Raw genomic sequence first — 18,165 nt, forward strand, 5'->3', positions numbered from 1 at the left:
TCAGAAGCCATTATAGTAGAATTAGAAAATAGCAGAGGGAAGAGATCGTGTAGTTGTGGGTCAGAAGCTGGAGTATGTCTGAGTGGTTCTTTCCTGGATGAATGTTAAAATTGTAATACATACATATGAAACACATGTGTTTTAATATGAAAATGCTTAATTTTTTATTTACCAGACTGGTTTAAAATATGGAAAAAAAGAAAATAAAAGAAAAGAAAATGATGGTGTTTATATTTTATTTAGATTTCAGTTTGTTTAAAGTCTTCATTTGTAATTTTTTTCCAATTTAAAAACATTTTTGAATATTATTTTTTTTTTATTCATTTTATATTTTTTTCTTTACATAGAATACAAAAAAAAAATTTTGCAAAATAAAAATAAAAAAAAAACGTTTTCTCCCCCCTCCCACTTAAGACAAAAAAAAAAAAGACCAGGCATACTGCATCACAACTTATAAACTGGAAGGTTAGGTTTCAATACTTGCCAAACAATGATCGGGGATTGGGAGGAGAAGAACAAGCTTAAATGATATATTTTTTTTGTATCGTTCACTTTTTCACCTAAAATAGGTTTGTTTCATATCTTTTTTTCGAGGGAATGATAAATGAGCAGGGAGGTGGGGGTTATTATAACTCCCACCACCCCTCCACACAAACTAGTAAAATAATAACAACTAGATTTGCACCGAGTGTAGTAAACATTTGTTTAAACAAACATGCCAACATTAGACCTCTCTCTCTCTCTCTCTCACAGACAGATTGACAAAACACACAGCCACATAACTAGAAAGAAGTGACCAATACTATACAGCAGATTCACACAACATAGATGGATTGGTGACGGAGGGGGGGGGTTAAGGGTGCATAGACAGCCCCCCCCCCCCCCCCCCCCCGCCACATCCTATGTTGCTTTTATGTACAAACCTCACACCGCAATCAATCAGTTTACTCTATTCCCTCCTTCCCTCTTGGGGTACTGACTCACATCTTCTTCAGACTAACCAATAAAGCATACCGCCCCCCCAAAAAAACCCAACCAACAACCTAGATGAAGGGATTAAAAAAAAGATGAAAACATCCTGCAACCATTTGCCCAACTGTTCTGTGAAAAAGCTGCAGAAGAAATAATGATGTTTTTTACATAGGCACAAAAATTAGGCGGAAGGGAGTTAGACAACACCATCAACCCTCGGACTTGAGTGGTACTTTATTTTATCAACCTTGGAAGGATGAAAGGCAAAGTTGACCTCGGGAGGATTTGAACTCAGAATGTAAAGAGCGAGAAGAAACACTGCAAGGCATTTTGTCTGATAAGGAGTAAAAGAAAAATCAGGTGATGGAGAAGGAATTTTAATATGTCTAAAACGTCTAAGTTTATAATTACACCAGAGGATGATATAACGAGTGACATTCAACTATTAAAGGAGTAGATTTAATCTTGTCCCAGAACACATGCTTATTCAATCTTCTTTGAATGAAGAAGTTATACAGAAATGAAGCTATCTTAACAACCTCTAATATTTCTAAAGATTTTATTTTCTCATCTTTTGACAATTATTTTCATAAGTTAGCATGGCTGGGATGGGCATTACTGACACCAAGTAGGTTTGTTCTGTTGCAGTTGAATGTTCCTATGACTGCCAACTTCCAAACATAAGAACACTGCAGATTAGTCAACTAGACACAGTTATGGAGTTTGCTCAGAATAACAATAAAATGACTGCAACTATAAGGTTTAAAGTCACGATACTCCAAGTAGTGGTGATAATAACAGAAGCAATTAAACTGAGCTTTAACCAACCACTCTCTAATTAATCTTTTAAATATATAATACCTAAACTGAGAAGTTGGCAAAAAAAAGTGTATTAAATTTAGTAGAATATATCCTTCAAAATGACATTTGCTAAAACCTAAGAAAATGTTGACCTCAATACATACACACACACACACGCATATATATATAAATATATATGTATGTATGTATGTATATATATATATATATATATATATATATATATATACACACACACACATACAGAGACACACATAAAATGACTGCTGCATACATGTGAAAAAGCTTAGAATAGTGCCACAGTGAATCAAAAGCTTCAAATGAATAAATAAACTGGATTAAATTAGTGGAGTACTTTTTCTCCCATTTATATAACAAAACACACACACACACACACACACACACATCATAATATAAAACAAACAACTTTTGAGGCAAGTATTATCAAGAATAAGTCCAACAATACGAACACAAAAACAATATATGAAGTGATATTAAAGCAAGCTAAAATATACCTTAACAGGATCATTAAGATGTGAACGTCGATGTATTTCTATTAAATAAAACACAGCTCAGGTGACTGATAAAGCCAGCATACTGGTAATGGCACAGCTGTGACAATAAATGGCAGAATGAAAGTAAGGAATTGTTGACAGAAGTTTGGGGAGTAGAGGAGAGAAAATTAAGCAACTTGTGCGAAGTAGTCCCAATAATTTTAAGGGACTAGCAGCATCTGATTCTTTTGAGAAATAATCAGTTTTAAATAATAATAGCTGATGTTACATTCTGGCTCCAGTGGTTTCAGGCATAAACAGTGGGAGCAAGGGAGAGAATGCTTTCTCATCTTAAAAAACAGAAGGAAGCCAACAAAAATCTAAGACCAGTTCATTGACAAAAGGAAAGCGAATCACAGTAAATGTTTAATAGAAAAAAATTCTTATAAAAAAAAAAAAAAGGCCATGATACAATTTCTGAAATGATTATTTAACAGGATGGTGAGTGTTAGGAAAAAAAACGAAGATGAAGTGACTGTGTTTGTGTGTGTGTGTGTGTGTGTAAAAACGTGTAAGCATTTTAAATCATGATCAAAGTTACAACTGCATACAATTCACACGTGGCTGTACACATACAATACTCACTCGCAATGTATTATACACACACAATATGTTTCTGAGCTACATGGAAGTGTAGAAACAAAGTAATAGTTGAATATAGACCAACACTGTTACCACTGCCATCTTAATTAAGCCAATACTCACACCTAAAGTGATTAATAACAAATGAACATGTTGGCAAATACTGTGAGAGAAACTGGTAGTGTTTGTGTTGGTAACATGTGACAGGCAAGCTGGAGCAATCGGTAGGTTTCTACAGCTAAGGTTTTTAGGGATGGGGTTGTTCATGACATCAAAGAGGAGGTAAAAAAAACAAGAGGTGCAAAGCATCTTTGTACAGGGCAGGTGGTTGCTATAGCAACATCAGCAAGTATAGACAGGTTATACAAGGTTGAACTAAAAGGTGCACTACTTAGGGTCAGGGATGGGGGGGGGGTAACCAAAGAAAACAAATTTAAATTAAAGTATCATTCAAAATAAGAGAAGATTCTTGCTTGTAATATTGTAATTTAGGTCAACCCTTCTACACAAAAAGGACTGTTTTATTGTGCTTTTGGGGTTGTTGTTTCTTTTTGGCTATAGCCCAAACATTTAAGGGCAGAGCAGAGCAACATATTACAGCGAGATATATTAGGGGTCAGAAAATTAGGTTAGGTGAAACTGGATTATGTCTGAGGTTTTGGTAATTGATTCAGTTTATAAGAGAGCAGAAAAAAATACCCCAATTATTTAAGAACTTAGTGGCGTTTCTGAACACTATTTAGAACGTTAATAGTTTTTATTGTCATCAGGTTAAAACCATGACCTCCCCATTTTTTTCTGTTTTCTTTTTATTGTTAAAATGTTTGAGATCTCAGATCACTGCACCAAGCTTCTACTTTTATTCTGAAAGCTTGATTCCAATAAACTGTTCAATTATCTTTTTGTTTCTTAATGGAGTCCATTGCACTGTACACAGAAAATAACAATTTTGGTAATTTTTCAATCATGGATAATTGAGCTATCTTTGGAGCTTATTTATATCATTTTTCAAGAGATTTATGGACAGTCTTGGTAATAATGCTTTGTTCCCTGCAAAACAAAGGAATATTACAAAATTTTGATTTACTTTCGTACAGAAACGCCCACCAAGTTCCCTACCAGAAAGTGAGATTGTATGACCCTCTCCCTCACCACCACTCAACTCTTACATTTCAGTTGATGGCGTTGATTGATGTATACTGAAATACAACAATTTCACTGTTTATGTGAATACGATTCCAAAGAAGGGAGGTGGTGGGGGACAGGAAAAACAGATTATACTTCATTGTCGTCGTCGTTATCATCATCATCATCATCATCAAGGTTATAAGTAGGACAATTTCACACAATATTTTGGCCAGACACAACCTACAAATTCAAAGCAGATTTAAAAAAAAACAAAAAAAAAACACAGTCTCTATCCACATTATCGTGTCGTTTGTATTTTAAATAAATTTTAGCATCACTAAATTGTTTTATTTTGAGACTGTTCGTTTCTTCGAGTGGAAATCACGAGAGGAATATTATAATTGTAATAGTGAAATTAAAAAAATAAAAAAATTACCCTGGCAGTGTAAATAAAAAGAAAACAAATAAAGAAAACTATCTTAGACCTGGTATCTAGTCAGTGAAGATGATTTCAAATTTCATGATCAGAAGAACATCTCTTTAAGATGACCAGCAGATGTGACTTTGTTATCTGCTAAAATTGATTTGAGTTTGTGACAAGAATAAAAAATGAACAACTAAATATAAAAATGACATAGAAATAAAACAGAGGAGTAAGATAGAAGAAAACTACTATACTAATGTATATATAATGTAAGTATGATAAATATGTAATGTGTGTATGTGTGTGAGTTCTGAAAACAAAAGTTTCATGTTCAAGTGAAATAAATTTGACTTGGTTTGGGTTAAACTAGAGTCTGCTTACCTTCAATCATCAGCTTATCTCAGTGCATACCACAAAATGGCTGGTGGTAATTTTAAGAAAAATCACAAAACTCAGTATCTGTGAGTAAGTGAAAATATTGTGACAGGGGCGATAACTCAGATTTTGAAGTAGGTGAGGAGGCTCTAGTGCAACCCAAACCAAATCAAATATCTTCCCTGGAGCATGAAACTGGAGTTGCTGTCACAATCATTCAGTTTACTGTATAGGAAAAATATTTTTAACTCCTCTCAAAAGTATGTATGTGAGTGTGTCTGTTATGAGGTGATGAAGAAGAGATAGAAATGTGAAGTAGCACTATATAATTATTGTTTATTGTATGTGTGTGTGTATGTAAATGCCATCTATGTAGGTGTTCAAAATGTGTGTGTATGTATTCTTCTTTCCACTGGAAGGGAACAAAAGCAAATACCAGCATATATGTTGTGGATGTGGCTAAGATGTTCCATTTGAAGGGAACACCTCTCCATACTTTGTGTTGCTGTATGTGTGATGTGTTAAGGAGGGGAGTAAAACAGTCCCGTGGAGTGGCCAGAACACAACAACCAAGCACACAGCAAAGGTACGCACTTTATCATACTATGTCTTCTGTTATATTTCCTTCACTGTCATGTCTGTCGAAAATGAGAGAGAGAAAGAAAAAGAAAAACTGATGAAATGGTATAAAACAAAAACATGTCAGTTTAGAATGTGTGTTGTGCTTGTATTGATATGTGCATGCATGTAATATATTTCCATATGTAACATCACTATCAAGGTATTGAAGCTTTTAGTGGAGTTCACTCAGTAGTAAACATCTGGACGAGAGCTTACATTTTCTCAAAACATCTCATGGTACAAGAGGAGATTTATGAACACATTACATTTCACTTGTCTCTGCTATTGCTATTTAATGCAAGGAACACTTTTCTGGTCATGCTGTCAGGTGGAACACCAAATCCCATTGGAGGTTATATTCTGGAGTCTTCTTTATCCTAATACAAGACGAAGACCAGTCAATAACAATGTGTTATTGGAAGGGACATACAAAATGAAATTGAGAACCTACTATAGATAATAGGGGATAGATTCCTGGTATGGTGTGATCAAATGCATCTCAATTGCAGCCAATTGAAATTAAAATGAAATTTTTCTTATAGATGGTCAGGTTGGACATCAACCACTTTGCTTTCAATAGTTTAGGAAGGACTAAAGAATTGTGTCTAATATAGCCCTGAGTCAACCAATGCCTTATGAATAAATTTGGTAGATGGAAACTGTGCGGAAGCCCAATGTTTATATGTGTGTATAAACACACACACACACACACATATGTATGTGTTGTTTTTGTATTTGTCTATCACAGCTTAACAACTGGCATTGATTTGTTTGTGTTCTTGTAACTTTAGCAGTTTGGCAAAGGAAGGCCAACAGAATAAGTACTACAAATTTAAAGTAAATACTGGGATTGATTTGGTCACTGAAACCTTTCAAGGTGGTGCCCCAGTATGGTCACGGTCAAAAGACTAAAACAAATAAAAGAATAAATAAAACTAACTTACCACTGGATTGTAATTCCATAATTTATAACAAGTTCTCTCAATGTGTTTTCTGTGCTTCTTTTGCAGCCAATATTAGTGGCACTAGACTAGCCAGTGGTTTGGCTAGACGGAGGAAAGAATGCTGCAACAGAATCAGAAAAGAATTGAGATATAAAAAGGAAAATACCAAAATATATTGAAAAACATGATAACAAATTTTTGCTGTTGTTGTTTTTAGTCACAGGCCTGTAAAACAATGAGGGCTGAGGACTGAGATATGTGGTGCAAGAAGACCTGGCCACCACAACAGAACTGAGATCCTAAAACCAAGGTGCCATGTAAACATACTGGCAGTGCTGATATAAAAGGTCAGGAGGGGGTGATGCGAGGGGAAATAATTAGATAAAGTGATGTTACCTTAAGTAATTCTGATGCTGATGCTCGTTTATCAACATCAACCTCCAAACATTTGTCCAAGAAATCCTGGAAGACCGGTGACAACTTGTGTTTCTCTTTGATTTCTGGTTTACCATTTGTTGCTATTAAGTACAGTGCCTGTTAATGGAATAATGGTAGAAATGTCAAGTTGGATATACAGAGAAGTGACAGTAGAAAGAAAAAGTAATAAATTGAATATGCACACTGATAAATATGCATATAAATATACATACATTGCTGAATAGACATTCATACTGACAAATACACACACACAATTATACATACACATACACTGATAAATACACACACTGATGGTTACACATGCACGCATAGGTAAATACATGAATTTAGCAATAAACACACACACACACACACAATGATGACAATGAGAAAACTAGACCTGCCATGAGGATAAGAAATAGAAGGAACAGAAAAGTAAATATTGCCAGATAAGACAGAGTGTAAGTGTTTTGAGAGAAAAACTGGGTATACATAGCATCAGATGTGAGGTGCAAGAGAGAAGACTGTGCTGGTGTGGCCATGTAATGCATATGAAGACAGTTACATCAAGAGGTGCTGATCTCTAATTGCAGAGAGTATGTGTGGAAGGGGGACACCAAGTGTGAGAAAGGATCTACAAACGTTAGGACTCACAGAAGCGATGACAGGGGATTGAGACTCCTGGCAGTTTGCTGTACTTGAAAAGACACATCAAGCCAAGTAAAAGCATGGTTGCCCTTGCTTACAGACTCAACCCCTGCAACCTTCTCCAGCTGAGTATCTTTAATCATGCAGGCTCGTAGGTGCTGGTGCCATGTAAAAAGCATCCGTGCCAGTGCTGCATAGACGCACCCAGTACACTCTGTAAAGTGGTTGGCATTAGGAAGGGCATCCAGCTATAGAAACCAGGCCACAACAGACATGGACCCTGAACAACCCTTCAGCTGGTCAGTTCCTGTCAAACCGTCCAAACCAAGCCAGCATGGAAAATGGACGGATGATGATGATGATATACAATAATCACAATGTAACAGAAACAGTAAATAATAAATACGTTAAACTATTTTTCTTTACTAATCAATTTGGGTAAATGTACAAATTATAAAGGAAAACCAAAATGCAATTATTCCTAGTCTTATTCATAAGCAGAAAATATATAAATTTTGTTCAATGGGGTAAAAAAAACGAATTATCTCCCTTGGTTATTTACTTTCCATCACATATTTTACTCGCCGTCGCCATTATCAATGTTTTTAATGTCCATTTATTCATATTGATATATGCTGAATGAGTCTTCCATGTACCATTTTGTCAACAACAGCAGCTGCCATTGCCGTTATGAAATGTAAAAACTTAGACACGTATACACACACGCACGCAATAAAGCTGCAACAGATTTTGAACTCTTGACCCATGTGATGATAATCCAGTACTTTATCTACTCAGTCATAATGTCCTGTAAACACCAATCTTAACACACACACAAATAAATAGCTGAATAACTCACTCTTAAAGGATTTTCATTCAAATAAGGTGGTTCTCCTTCAATCATTTCAATAGCCATTATCCCTAAACTCCAAATATCAACTTTTGGACCATATTGTTTTCTGGATAAGGAAAAAAAGAAAAGAAATTATTATTAAACATTAATATTACATCAATTTTTGAACAATAAATTGTCTATGTAGCCTAAATATACATAAGATGAGTGTGTGCATATATATATATATATATATATATATATATATATATATATATATACAAAGGGGGTGGGCAAAAGTAGGTATACAGTTCCTTAATATGAGTGGAATGTTCGTTTCATTTCTCTGAAATTAGGAATAATCATTCTATTATAGAAAGAGCTAGTTAAAAAAGAGACAAATGAAAAGAACATTTCACTCATATTAAGAAACTGTATACCTACTTTTGCTCAGCCCTGTATGTGTGTGTGTGTGTGTGTGTGTATATATATATATGTATATACAATTATTTGCAGGATCCAATAGAATTGGAGCATTTTAACAAGGAGACCATGGTAGAGACAACTAGCGCCGAGATTGGGGAGTCAATATCCATTCTATACTCTTTCTGCAAAAAGCCTAAATGGTGAATTTTATTTTAATTTTAATTCACCTGGAGAAAAGGTTCTTTTTTTTTACATGGTGTAATTGATTTGTTCATTAATAAAAAACACATCTGAATCAGCTGTAGTGGACCTCAGCCCATTTATGTTTATATACGTGTGTGTGTGTGTATGTATATATATATATATATATATATATATATATATATATATCATCATCATCGTTTAACGTCCGCTTTCCATGCTAGCATGGGTTGGACGACTTGACTGAGGACTGGTGAAACCAGATGGCAACACCAGGCTCCAATCTAAATTTGGCAGAGTTTCTACAGCTGGATGCCCTTCCTAACGCCAACCACTCAGAGAGTGTAGTAGGTGCTTTTACGTGTCACCTGCACGAAGGCCAGTCAGGCGATACTGGCAACGGCCACACTCGAAATGGTGTCTTTTATGTGCCACCCGCACAAGCCAGTCCAGGGGCACTGGCAACAATCTTACTTGGCTTGCCGGGTCTTCTCATGCACAGCACATTTCCAAAGGTCTCGGTCAATAGTCATCGCCTCGGTGAGGACCAATGTACGAAGGTCTTGCCTCACCACCTCAGCCCAGATCTTCCTGGGCCTACCTCTTCCACGGGTTCCCTCAACTGTTAGGGTGTGGCACTTTTTCACACAGCTATCCTCATCCATTCTCCTCACATGTCCATACCAGCACAATCGTCTCTCTTGCACACCACAACTGATGCTTCTAATGTTCAGCTTTTCTCTCAAGATACTTACAGTCTGACGGGTATTCACATTGACATTACACATCCAACGGAGCATACTGGCTTCATCCCTTGCGAGCTTATATATATATACATATATATAAAGCATCAGTTGTGGCGTGCAAGAGAGACGATTGCGCTGGTATGGACATGTGGTGAGAATGGAGGAGGATAGCTGCGTGAAAAAGTGCCACACCCTAACAGTTGAGGGAACCCGTGGAAGAGGTAGGCCCAGGAAGACCTGGGCTGAGGTGGTGAGGCAAGACCTTCGTACATTGGGCCTCACCGAGGTGATGACTACGGACCGAGACCTTTGGAAATGGGCTGTGCGTGAGAAGACCCGGCAAGCCAAGTAAGATCGTTGCCAGTGCCCCTGGACTGGTTCTTGTGCGGGTGGCACATGAGATGCACCATTTTGAGCGTGGCCGTTGCCAGTACCGCCTGACTGGCTCCCGTAGGATTTTCGAGCGAGATCGTTGCCAGTGCCCCTGGACTGGCTTGTGCGGGTGGCACATAAAAGACACCATTTCGAGCGTGGCCGTTTTCGTGCGGGTGACACGTAAAAGCACCCACTACACTCTCTGAGTGGTTGGCGTTAGGAAGGGCATCCAGCTGTAGAAACTCTGCCAAATCAGACTGGAGCCTGGTGTTGCCATCCGGTTTCACCAGTCCTCAGTCAAATCGTCCAACCCATGCTAGCATGGAAAGCGGACGTTAAACGATGATGATGATGATGATGATGATGATGATATAGAGAGAGAGAGAGAGAGAGAGAGAGTTTGTGTGTGTGCGCGTGTATGTTCCTTATGCATTCCAAAACTAAGTAGCTGATTTTAACGTATGGGGTATTAAAAGATTCAGTAGGCTTTTGGCTACCTAATAAACAATATTTTCATTCATATATTTGCATTACAAAAATTGTCATTTTTCTTTTAGTTACCCCGTTGTAAACATTTTATATCACCACCACAACGACAATGACGTCACATTTTCTATATGAGAGTGTTTGCACGTTCGTTGCCCATGTTAAGCTGATGACTGACAAGTATATGTGTATGATGGTGTATGTGTCTGTCAGTATACATACATTTTTGTGACGACTGACACACACAGGGACAGAGATAGGCTTCAGGTGTGTGTTAATGTATGTTTGTGTGTGTCTTAGTTTATGTATGTAACTTTCTCCTGCTCAACAGTGAAACATGCCGATATTGAAAGTTTAGTTGCAGCCTGGACTTTAATCGAACAACAGCGTTCACTTTGAAGTACTACCAACATGAAGATTTGGCTGATTTAACACCACTCACAATACTCGCAAATATATATACACCTAGAGGAAATATTTTCTGTTATAGCCCTGGCCTAACAAAACATTATGAATGAACCTGGTAGACAGAAACTGAAAAGAAGTGCATTGTATGTACATATGTAGGTAAAAGCATCCAGCACACTCTGTGAAGTGGTTGGAGTTAGGAAGGGCTTCCAGCTGTAAAACCCATGCAAAAACCAACTGGAGTCTGATGCAGTCCCCTGGTTTGCCAGCTCTGGTCACACCATCTAACCCATGCCAGCATGGACAATGGACGTTAAATGATGATGATGATATGTGTGTGACATCACAAGATGGTTGTAAACTAACATCACCATCTTACAAACAATGTAGTTTATTTCTAGTCTTTTGTGAAGAACGTGTCTAGTTGTGGGGAAATATTACCTTGTCAGGAAAGAGGCGAGTGTTGGTGACAGGAAGAGCATCTGGCCACAGAAAAAAAATCTAACTCAACAAATTCTGCCTGACCAAAGCAAGCATGAAAAAGTGGACATTGAATGATGACGATAATGATAATAATGATGCTCAACTGTGCTGTTTTCATGGAATTATCTACTGTGTTGTTTAAATATACAATTGACTTCATCTATTAATACAACAGAGATTATAAATGAGAAAAAGGACTTAACTCACCGTGTAACCACCTCAGGGGCCATCCAATATGGGGTCCCGACCATAGTAGACCTTTTACTTTGTTCTGGAGATAACTGGGCACAAAAGCCAAAGTCAGCTAAACAGGTTGGAAAAATAACAAAAGGGAAAACAATTAGTACAAATAAACAAAACATTTTGCGTTCTTACAAATTTGTTTTTATTGATAGTGTTATTACTATGTTTGAAGGTGCATGGCTCAGTAGTCAGAGTGTCAGGCTCACAATCATGAGGTAGTGAGTTTGATTCTCAGACTGAGTTGTATGTTGTGTTATTGAGAAAGACACTTTATTTCATGTTGCTCCAGTTCACTCAGCTGTAGAAATGAGTTACAGCTGGGCACCAGTGACGTTGCATCAGCCTTTGCCTTTCCCTCGGATAACATTGTTGGCATGAGGAAGGGAGGCTGGTATGCATGGGCAACTGCTGGTTTTCCATAAACAACCTTGCCTGGACTTGAGGGTAACTTTCTAGGTGCAATCCCATGGTCATTCCTGACTGAAGGGGGTCTTTACTCCTTACTATCTTAGCCTACAAGGAGGTGAGTTGTCAGAATTGTTAGTGTGCTGGACGAAATGCTTAGAGGCACTTCATCTTTCTTTATGTTCAGAGTTCAAATTCCACTGCAGTTGACTTTGCTTTTCATCCTATCGGTGTTGATAAAATAAGTACCAGAGTGACACAGGGGTTGATGTAATAGACTTAGCCCCATTCCCCAAACCTGCTAGCTTTGTGCCAACATTTGAAACCAACAAAATTCCTTGATCGAATTATTATAAAGGCTGGCCGAATTGTTAGCATGCAGGACAAAATGCTTAGCTGTACTTTGTCTTTCATCCTTTTTGGATGAAATAAGCACCAGTTGAGCATTGGGGATAATGTAATCGACTAGCCCACGCTCATAAAATTGCAGGCCTTGTGCCAAATGGAAAAGGAGTTATCTGTTATGTTAGTCTATATTCTTTATTGTGGCTACTAACTTCTAGATCAGTGTTTCTCAACATATTTTTTGCCTAGTGCTCCATCATGAATACAGCTCATGATGGGGAACACTTAAGAAGTTTTAATTAAAACTTGAGTTTTTCTTTAAAGGGTTTAGGCAAACATTTTGACTCTGTACTTATTTTTAACGTTTGTTGTTCTATTCTGTTGGTCTCTTGCTGAACTACTCAGCTACAGGGATGTACAGAAACCAAGAGCAATCGTCAGGCAGCGACAGGGAACAAACATAAAAACACATACATTATATTCACACACAACAAGCTTCCACACAATTTCCACCAACCAAATTCATTCACAATGCATTGGCCAGTTCAGGGCTATTGTAGAAGTCACATTCCAAGGTGCTGTGCAGTGGGATTGAAAAGAGTGCTTCTTAGCCGCACAGCCTTGGCTGTGCCCTATTCACTTGTTACTAGGAAGTAACCAATGCCCTACTAGTGGGGTATGCAACCCATCTTGAGAAACACTATTCTAGATTATCCATTTGTTTTAAAGTAGATATGAGAGGGTAGTGAAATGTTCCTGGCTTTAAGGGTATTGTGAAAGGCCAGGTTGGAGGACCAACCTCCCAAGTTCTTTTACAGGGCTTAGAAAAACTGAAGGACTGCTGCAATAAGTGTGTGAATTTGAGAGGGGAATATGTTGGATAAAATCATAATTAACTGATCTTTCTCTACTTTCTTTTACCCAAAGCCAAGAACTTTTCAGCACTCCCTCATACATAAGACAGAATATACAGTATACTTAACCAATATACTTGGACTCAATCTGTGTGCTATAAGGAGAGGATTTTTTTACCAATGGTAGATTACTTGTATTTTATAGACATGTTTTGTCTGGCAGGACACCAGAGCAAGTAGAATAACAAGAGATATATAATTTCCAAGACAATAATATCAATGAAAATGATCAAAATATAAATTAGGTTATCAACAAATTCCATCATCAACAATTGTTTGGCATATGATACAACAGGTGTACAACATGGTATCTAGTCAAATGACATGTATTTAACTCATACTTACTTAACTTCACACTACCATCCATGCCAAGAAGTATATTATCACTTTTTATATCCCTATGAATCACTTGGTTTTCGTGTAAAAATTCTAAGGCTTGCAAACACTAGAAATAAAGAGAAAATGACAATTATAGGATAATTATGTTCTTTTTGTCTCATTTAAAATTAAGCATAAAATGCAATGACTTATACACAAGCAAACATAGTGTGTATCTGATAGGAATGGTGACGCAGACAGGAGAACTAGAATTCTGAATATGAGTATATGCATATTTTTTATTAATATTTAATAGAAACAACAGACTGAGAGTTTTGTGCATTGGCAATTATCAAACTATAGGGGTGGGCCCTGGCCTTGCCAGCTCCTGTCAAGCTGCCCAACCCATGCCAGCATGGAAAACAGACATTAAATGCTGCTGATGTTTATGTGTGTGTGTATATATATATATATATATATATATATATATATATATATATATATATATATATATATATAGGGGAGAATATACAAAAAATAACAACAGACGAGGACAGGTGGTGTAAATAACAAAAGGATATATTAGTATGACGCTCGGGAATACGGAAAGTCTTTGACGTTTCGAGCTACGCTCTTCAACAGAAAGAATACGGAGACAAGGAGAAAAACACGGAGAAAAAAAATTGAATAGTGTTCAGTCAACGGTCAATCATAATAATGGCCGATCATAACAATGACTGACCGGAAGTTAGAAATTCTTTTTTCAGGAGAGCTATGAAAGGGGGAGATAACAAACGGTGATCGGGAACGAGGGGCTGTGTGTGGGAGGTAGAATGCTGGTGATCTTGACATATGTAGTGTGAAAATGGGGAAGGGAGAAAGGGAGAAAGTAGTTGGTCAGTTGTAGTGTGTGCATGGTGTGATGCGAGGGTATTGGTGTGGTGTGGTGTGATGTGAGGGTGTTGGGAGGTGGGGAAGGCATGGGTGGAGTGTGGGTTAGAGGTAGGGGTCTGTGGGTAGGGGTGGGTGGTGGGTGTAAGGAATTGGATGGGGTGGAGTGGGAAGGTAGAGTAGGAGTGTGTTGGGGTGTGATGGGATGAGCTTATGAGGGGGTGTTGATGAGGAGGGAGAAGGGGAAGGTGGATGTAAGAGAGGGGGAAGATGGGTATGGGAGGGGAGAGGAAGAGAGGAGAGAGGGTGGGTATAAGAGAGGGAAGGTGGGTATGGGGGGGAGAAAGAGAGGAAGAAAAAGAGAGTGAGAGAGGGAAGAGGGTATGGGGGGGAGAAAGAGAGTGAGAGAGTAAGAGTGTAGAGAGCAGGAGTGAGAGAGGGGGGGGGAGTACGAGAGAAGAGAGTGAGAGAGAGTAAGAGAGAGGAGAGAAAGACTAGGGGTGAAGAGAAGTGGGAGTGGAGAGAAGTAGGAAGAGAAGCTGGAGTGAAGAGAAGTAGGAAGAGAAGTAGGAAGAGAAGTTGGAGTGAAGTAGGAAGAGAAGTGGGAAGAGAAGTAGGAAGAGAAGTAGGAGTGAAGAGAGGTGAAGAGACATACAAACAGACAGTAAATGATGATGATGATGTTGCATACACACACACACACACACACACACACACAGAGTCCAACTCATGCCACCAGGAAACATAAACGTTAAGAGATAATTATGATGACATCATCATCATCATCATCAACATTTAACATCCATTTTCCATGCTAGCAGGAGTTGGATGGTTTGACAGGAAGTGGTAATGTGAGGGGCTGCACCAGGTTCTATAGCCTGTTTTGGCTTGGTTTCTACAGCTGGATGTTCTTCCTGATGCCAACTATTTTACAAAGTATACTGGGTGCTTTTTATGGGGCACCATCACCCACACCAATGCTTTTTACGTGACACCCTGAATTCAGGGTGGCCCTGTCTTCTGTAACATTACACAAATATATACAGTGAAGGTGAGAGAGCGAGAGAGAGAGACTGTGTATGTGATGGTGCGAAAGACAGAGGGTGGAAGCAGTAAAGATAGAGACACAGAATATGAATCCTATACAATGATAAACATTGTTAGTGTGTGCATGAAGATGTAGTGTATTAGTGATTAAACCAAACCAACCCGTGAACTCTTCACTACTTACCTCTCGTCCGACAGCTGCTATTTGACCTTCGTCCATACAGGTTTCTGTGACAACGTCTGTTAATGAACCTCCAGCAAGATATTCCATCACCACCTGTGTATATAATTAATCATTTGGTAACGACTTAGTACAGGAGTCTCAAGACAATTTACTTTGTATAGAAAAGTAATACAGTGATGTATAAACAACAGACCTAATTCCATAAAACGAAATAACTTACCCACAACTCTTCACCAACCAAATAACTATCCAAATAGTTTACAATATTTGGATTTTGGTTTTCCCTCATGACGAGGATTTCATTGATAATAAGTTCTTTTTTCGGCTGCTGAGAAAGATTCATTGTTTTAATAGCAACTTCCCGACCAGTTGCAATTTCTATAGCAATAAAAACAGTTCCTGACGCACTGAAAGTAAAACGAAATATAAAAAATAATAATACAGCAATACAAAAATAATTTTACAAATTTAAAATAACTTTAATACTTTCATTACCAATAGTTCTACAGAATGTTTTAATTAATTTTGGAAATAATTAAAAAATTAAAAAAAATTTAGTAAAATGACTTTCTTACAGTCTTTGTAACATAAACTAATAAAATGTTTTTAAAGTTATAACCAAATGTTTTAATTAAAATACAGACTCTTTAAAATGAGACACTTTTGTATTTGAGAAACAGAGGTTACAAAAACTAGAATGTCAGAGAGGAGGCAGGGTTTATGTTCATTAAATTACTATTAAATTGAAACCAACATAAGAGATATAGATGATGACACTGACCACAGTATATTACTGGTACATATTCTACCATTTCTATATTTCAAAGGTTAGTTAGAGCCAAACTATTCAATACAGAGAGTATTGAAAATAAAACATGATGTTGGTAATGATGATGATCATGATGGTCATATGGTAGCATTTACAAACATGACACTATTATAATGGAGGTGTAGAAATTAGTGGTGTGGCACTGATGGCAGCAACACCTTGAGAGCACAGGTGTGGTTGTGAGGTTTAGATGCTTGCTTCCTAACCATTTGGTCTTAGGTTTAATCCTACTACATGGCACCTTGGGCAAGTGTTTTCTGAAAGAAATCCATTGTGTGTGTATAAGTATGCATATAAGTATATGTATAAGGTACATGTTTGTGTGTACCCTTGCCAAGATATCATGTGATGGTTGTAAGCAGTGTTGTTCATTTCTAGTCATCCATGAAAAATATACCTGACTATAGGGAAATATCACCTTTGCTTGAAAAACAAGTGAAGGGTGGTAATAGGAAGAGCACCCAACTATAAAAATAGCTGCCTCAACAAATTCCATCTGACCCATGCAAGCATGGAAAAGTGGATGTGAAATGGAGATGGCAATGGGCATTATGAATTAATACAGGTGAGGGAGAAACAGGGTTAATCAAAGATGGATATTGTTTTAATTTTCCTGATAAGTATGGAAGACAACACTGGACATATTTCAATATTATTTTGATAACTCAGAGAAGTTGCCACCAACTAAGATGTTTTGGTTACAATGGTGATGATGATGATGTTATGATAGTGTTTATAAACATGACATTCTTAACTATAATGAAGGCGCTGAAATTAATGTGGTGGTGATGATGATGATGATGATAATGGTGGTGGCAGCAGATAGAACTTACCCTTGACCAATTTTTTCCATTTTTGTATATTTCCTATTTGGGTCTCCTATAGTTACTATGGTCCGCAGTTTTTCTACAATTTCTTCATCACTCATCTTCTTCTTTTTCGGCTTCTCCTTCTGACCACCTTGTGTAGCACCATTGGTCTTGTCTTCAGGCTCAATTGGTTTAGTATACTGGAAAGGACATACATACATATATATAATATATATATATATACATGGGTTGGACAAAATAATGGAAACACCTAGTATCATAGCTTCATAATTTTGAAATATCTATAAAACCATCAAAAGCTTGTTTATTTTTATGTTTTTTCATTTATTATTAGTGTTGCTTAACCCTTTCGTTACTATATTTCTGACCAAAATACACCCCTCATGAGTTTCAATTAAATTCTAAAATAATCATGAATTTAGACTAGTCTCATTAAACACCTGTAACTTTTTTATTTATCAACATATTAATGTGATATTTGGAACATAATTAAAGAAAGGGTTCTTAATCAATTCTATTGCATAATTTTTGTCTCAAAGTTCTCCACGTACTGGGTGTGTGTGTGTGTGGGGGTGTACTGCTAGTGTCTCTCATGTAAATATTGGTTCAGCTTCACGAATCGTACTCGTTCATAATACTGGAAATATATTCATCGCCAAAAGGTTCCTGATCGCTCCAGTAATTTGTTATTCTGGGTAACTGTCTAATATCCATAATA

The 18,165-nt window shown here is 37.3% G+C and overlaps 1 protein-coding gene across 16 annotated transcripts in view; it reads right to left on the reverse strand.

Moving 5' to 3' along the window:
* Window positions 1-219: 219 nt before the first annotated feature.
* The window catches only part of LOC106875408 (serine/threonine-protein kinase PAK 1), a 190,346-nt gene continuing 172,400 nt past the window's right edge, over window positions 220-18,165 (reverse strand). For all 16 annotated transcript variants that reach the window (XM_014923521.3, XM_089337808.1, XM_014923522.3 and 13 more), the window contains 9 exons: window positions 17,451-17,626; window positions 16,009-16,195; window positions 15,789-15,881; window positions 13,694-13,793; window positions 11,649-11,745; window positions 8,344-8,443; window positions 6,816-6,953; window positions 6,420-6,540; window positions 220-5,492 (listed from right to left, as the gene is read on the reverse strand). In XM_014923521.3, the coding sequence (XP_014779007.1) occupies window positions 6,457-6,540; window positions 6,816-6,953; window positions 8,344-8,443; window positions 11,649-11,745; window positions 13,694-13,793; window positions 15,789-15,881; window positions 16,009-16,195; window positions 17,451-17,626 (975 nt within the window). In that variant the 3' untranslated portion in view covers window positions 220-5,492; window positions 6,420-6,456. The remainder of the gene's footprint in view (window positions 5,493-6,419; window positions 6,541-6,815; window positions 6,954-8,343; window positions 8,444-11,648; window positions 11,746-13,693; window positions 13,794-15,788; window positions 15,882-16,008; window positions 16,196-17,450; window positions 17,627-18,165) is intronic.

The sequence above is a fragment of the Octopus bimaculoides genome, chromosome 19 (assembly GCF_046866305.1).
Source record: "Octopus bimaculoides isolate indiv1 chromosome 19, ASM4686630v1, whole genome shotgun sequence".
NCBI classification, from domain to species: Eukaryota; Metazoa; Mollusca; class Cephalopoda; order Octopoda; family Octopodidae; genus Octopus; species Octopus bimaculoides.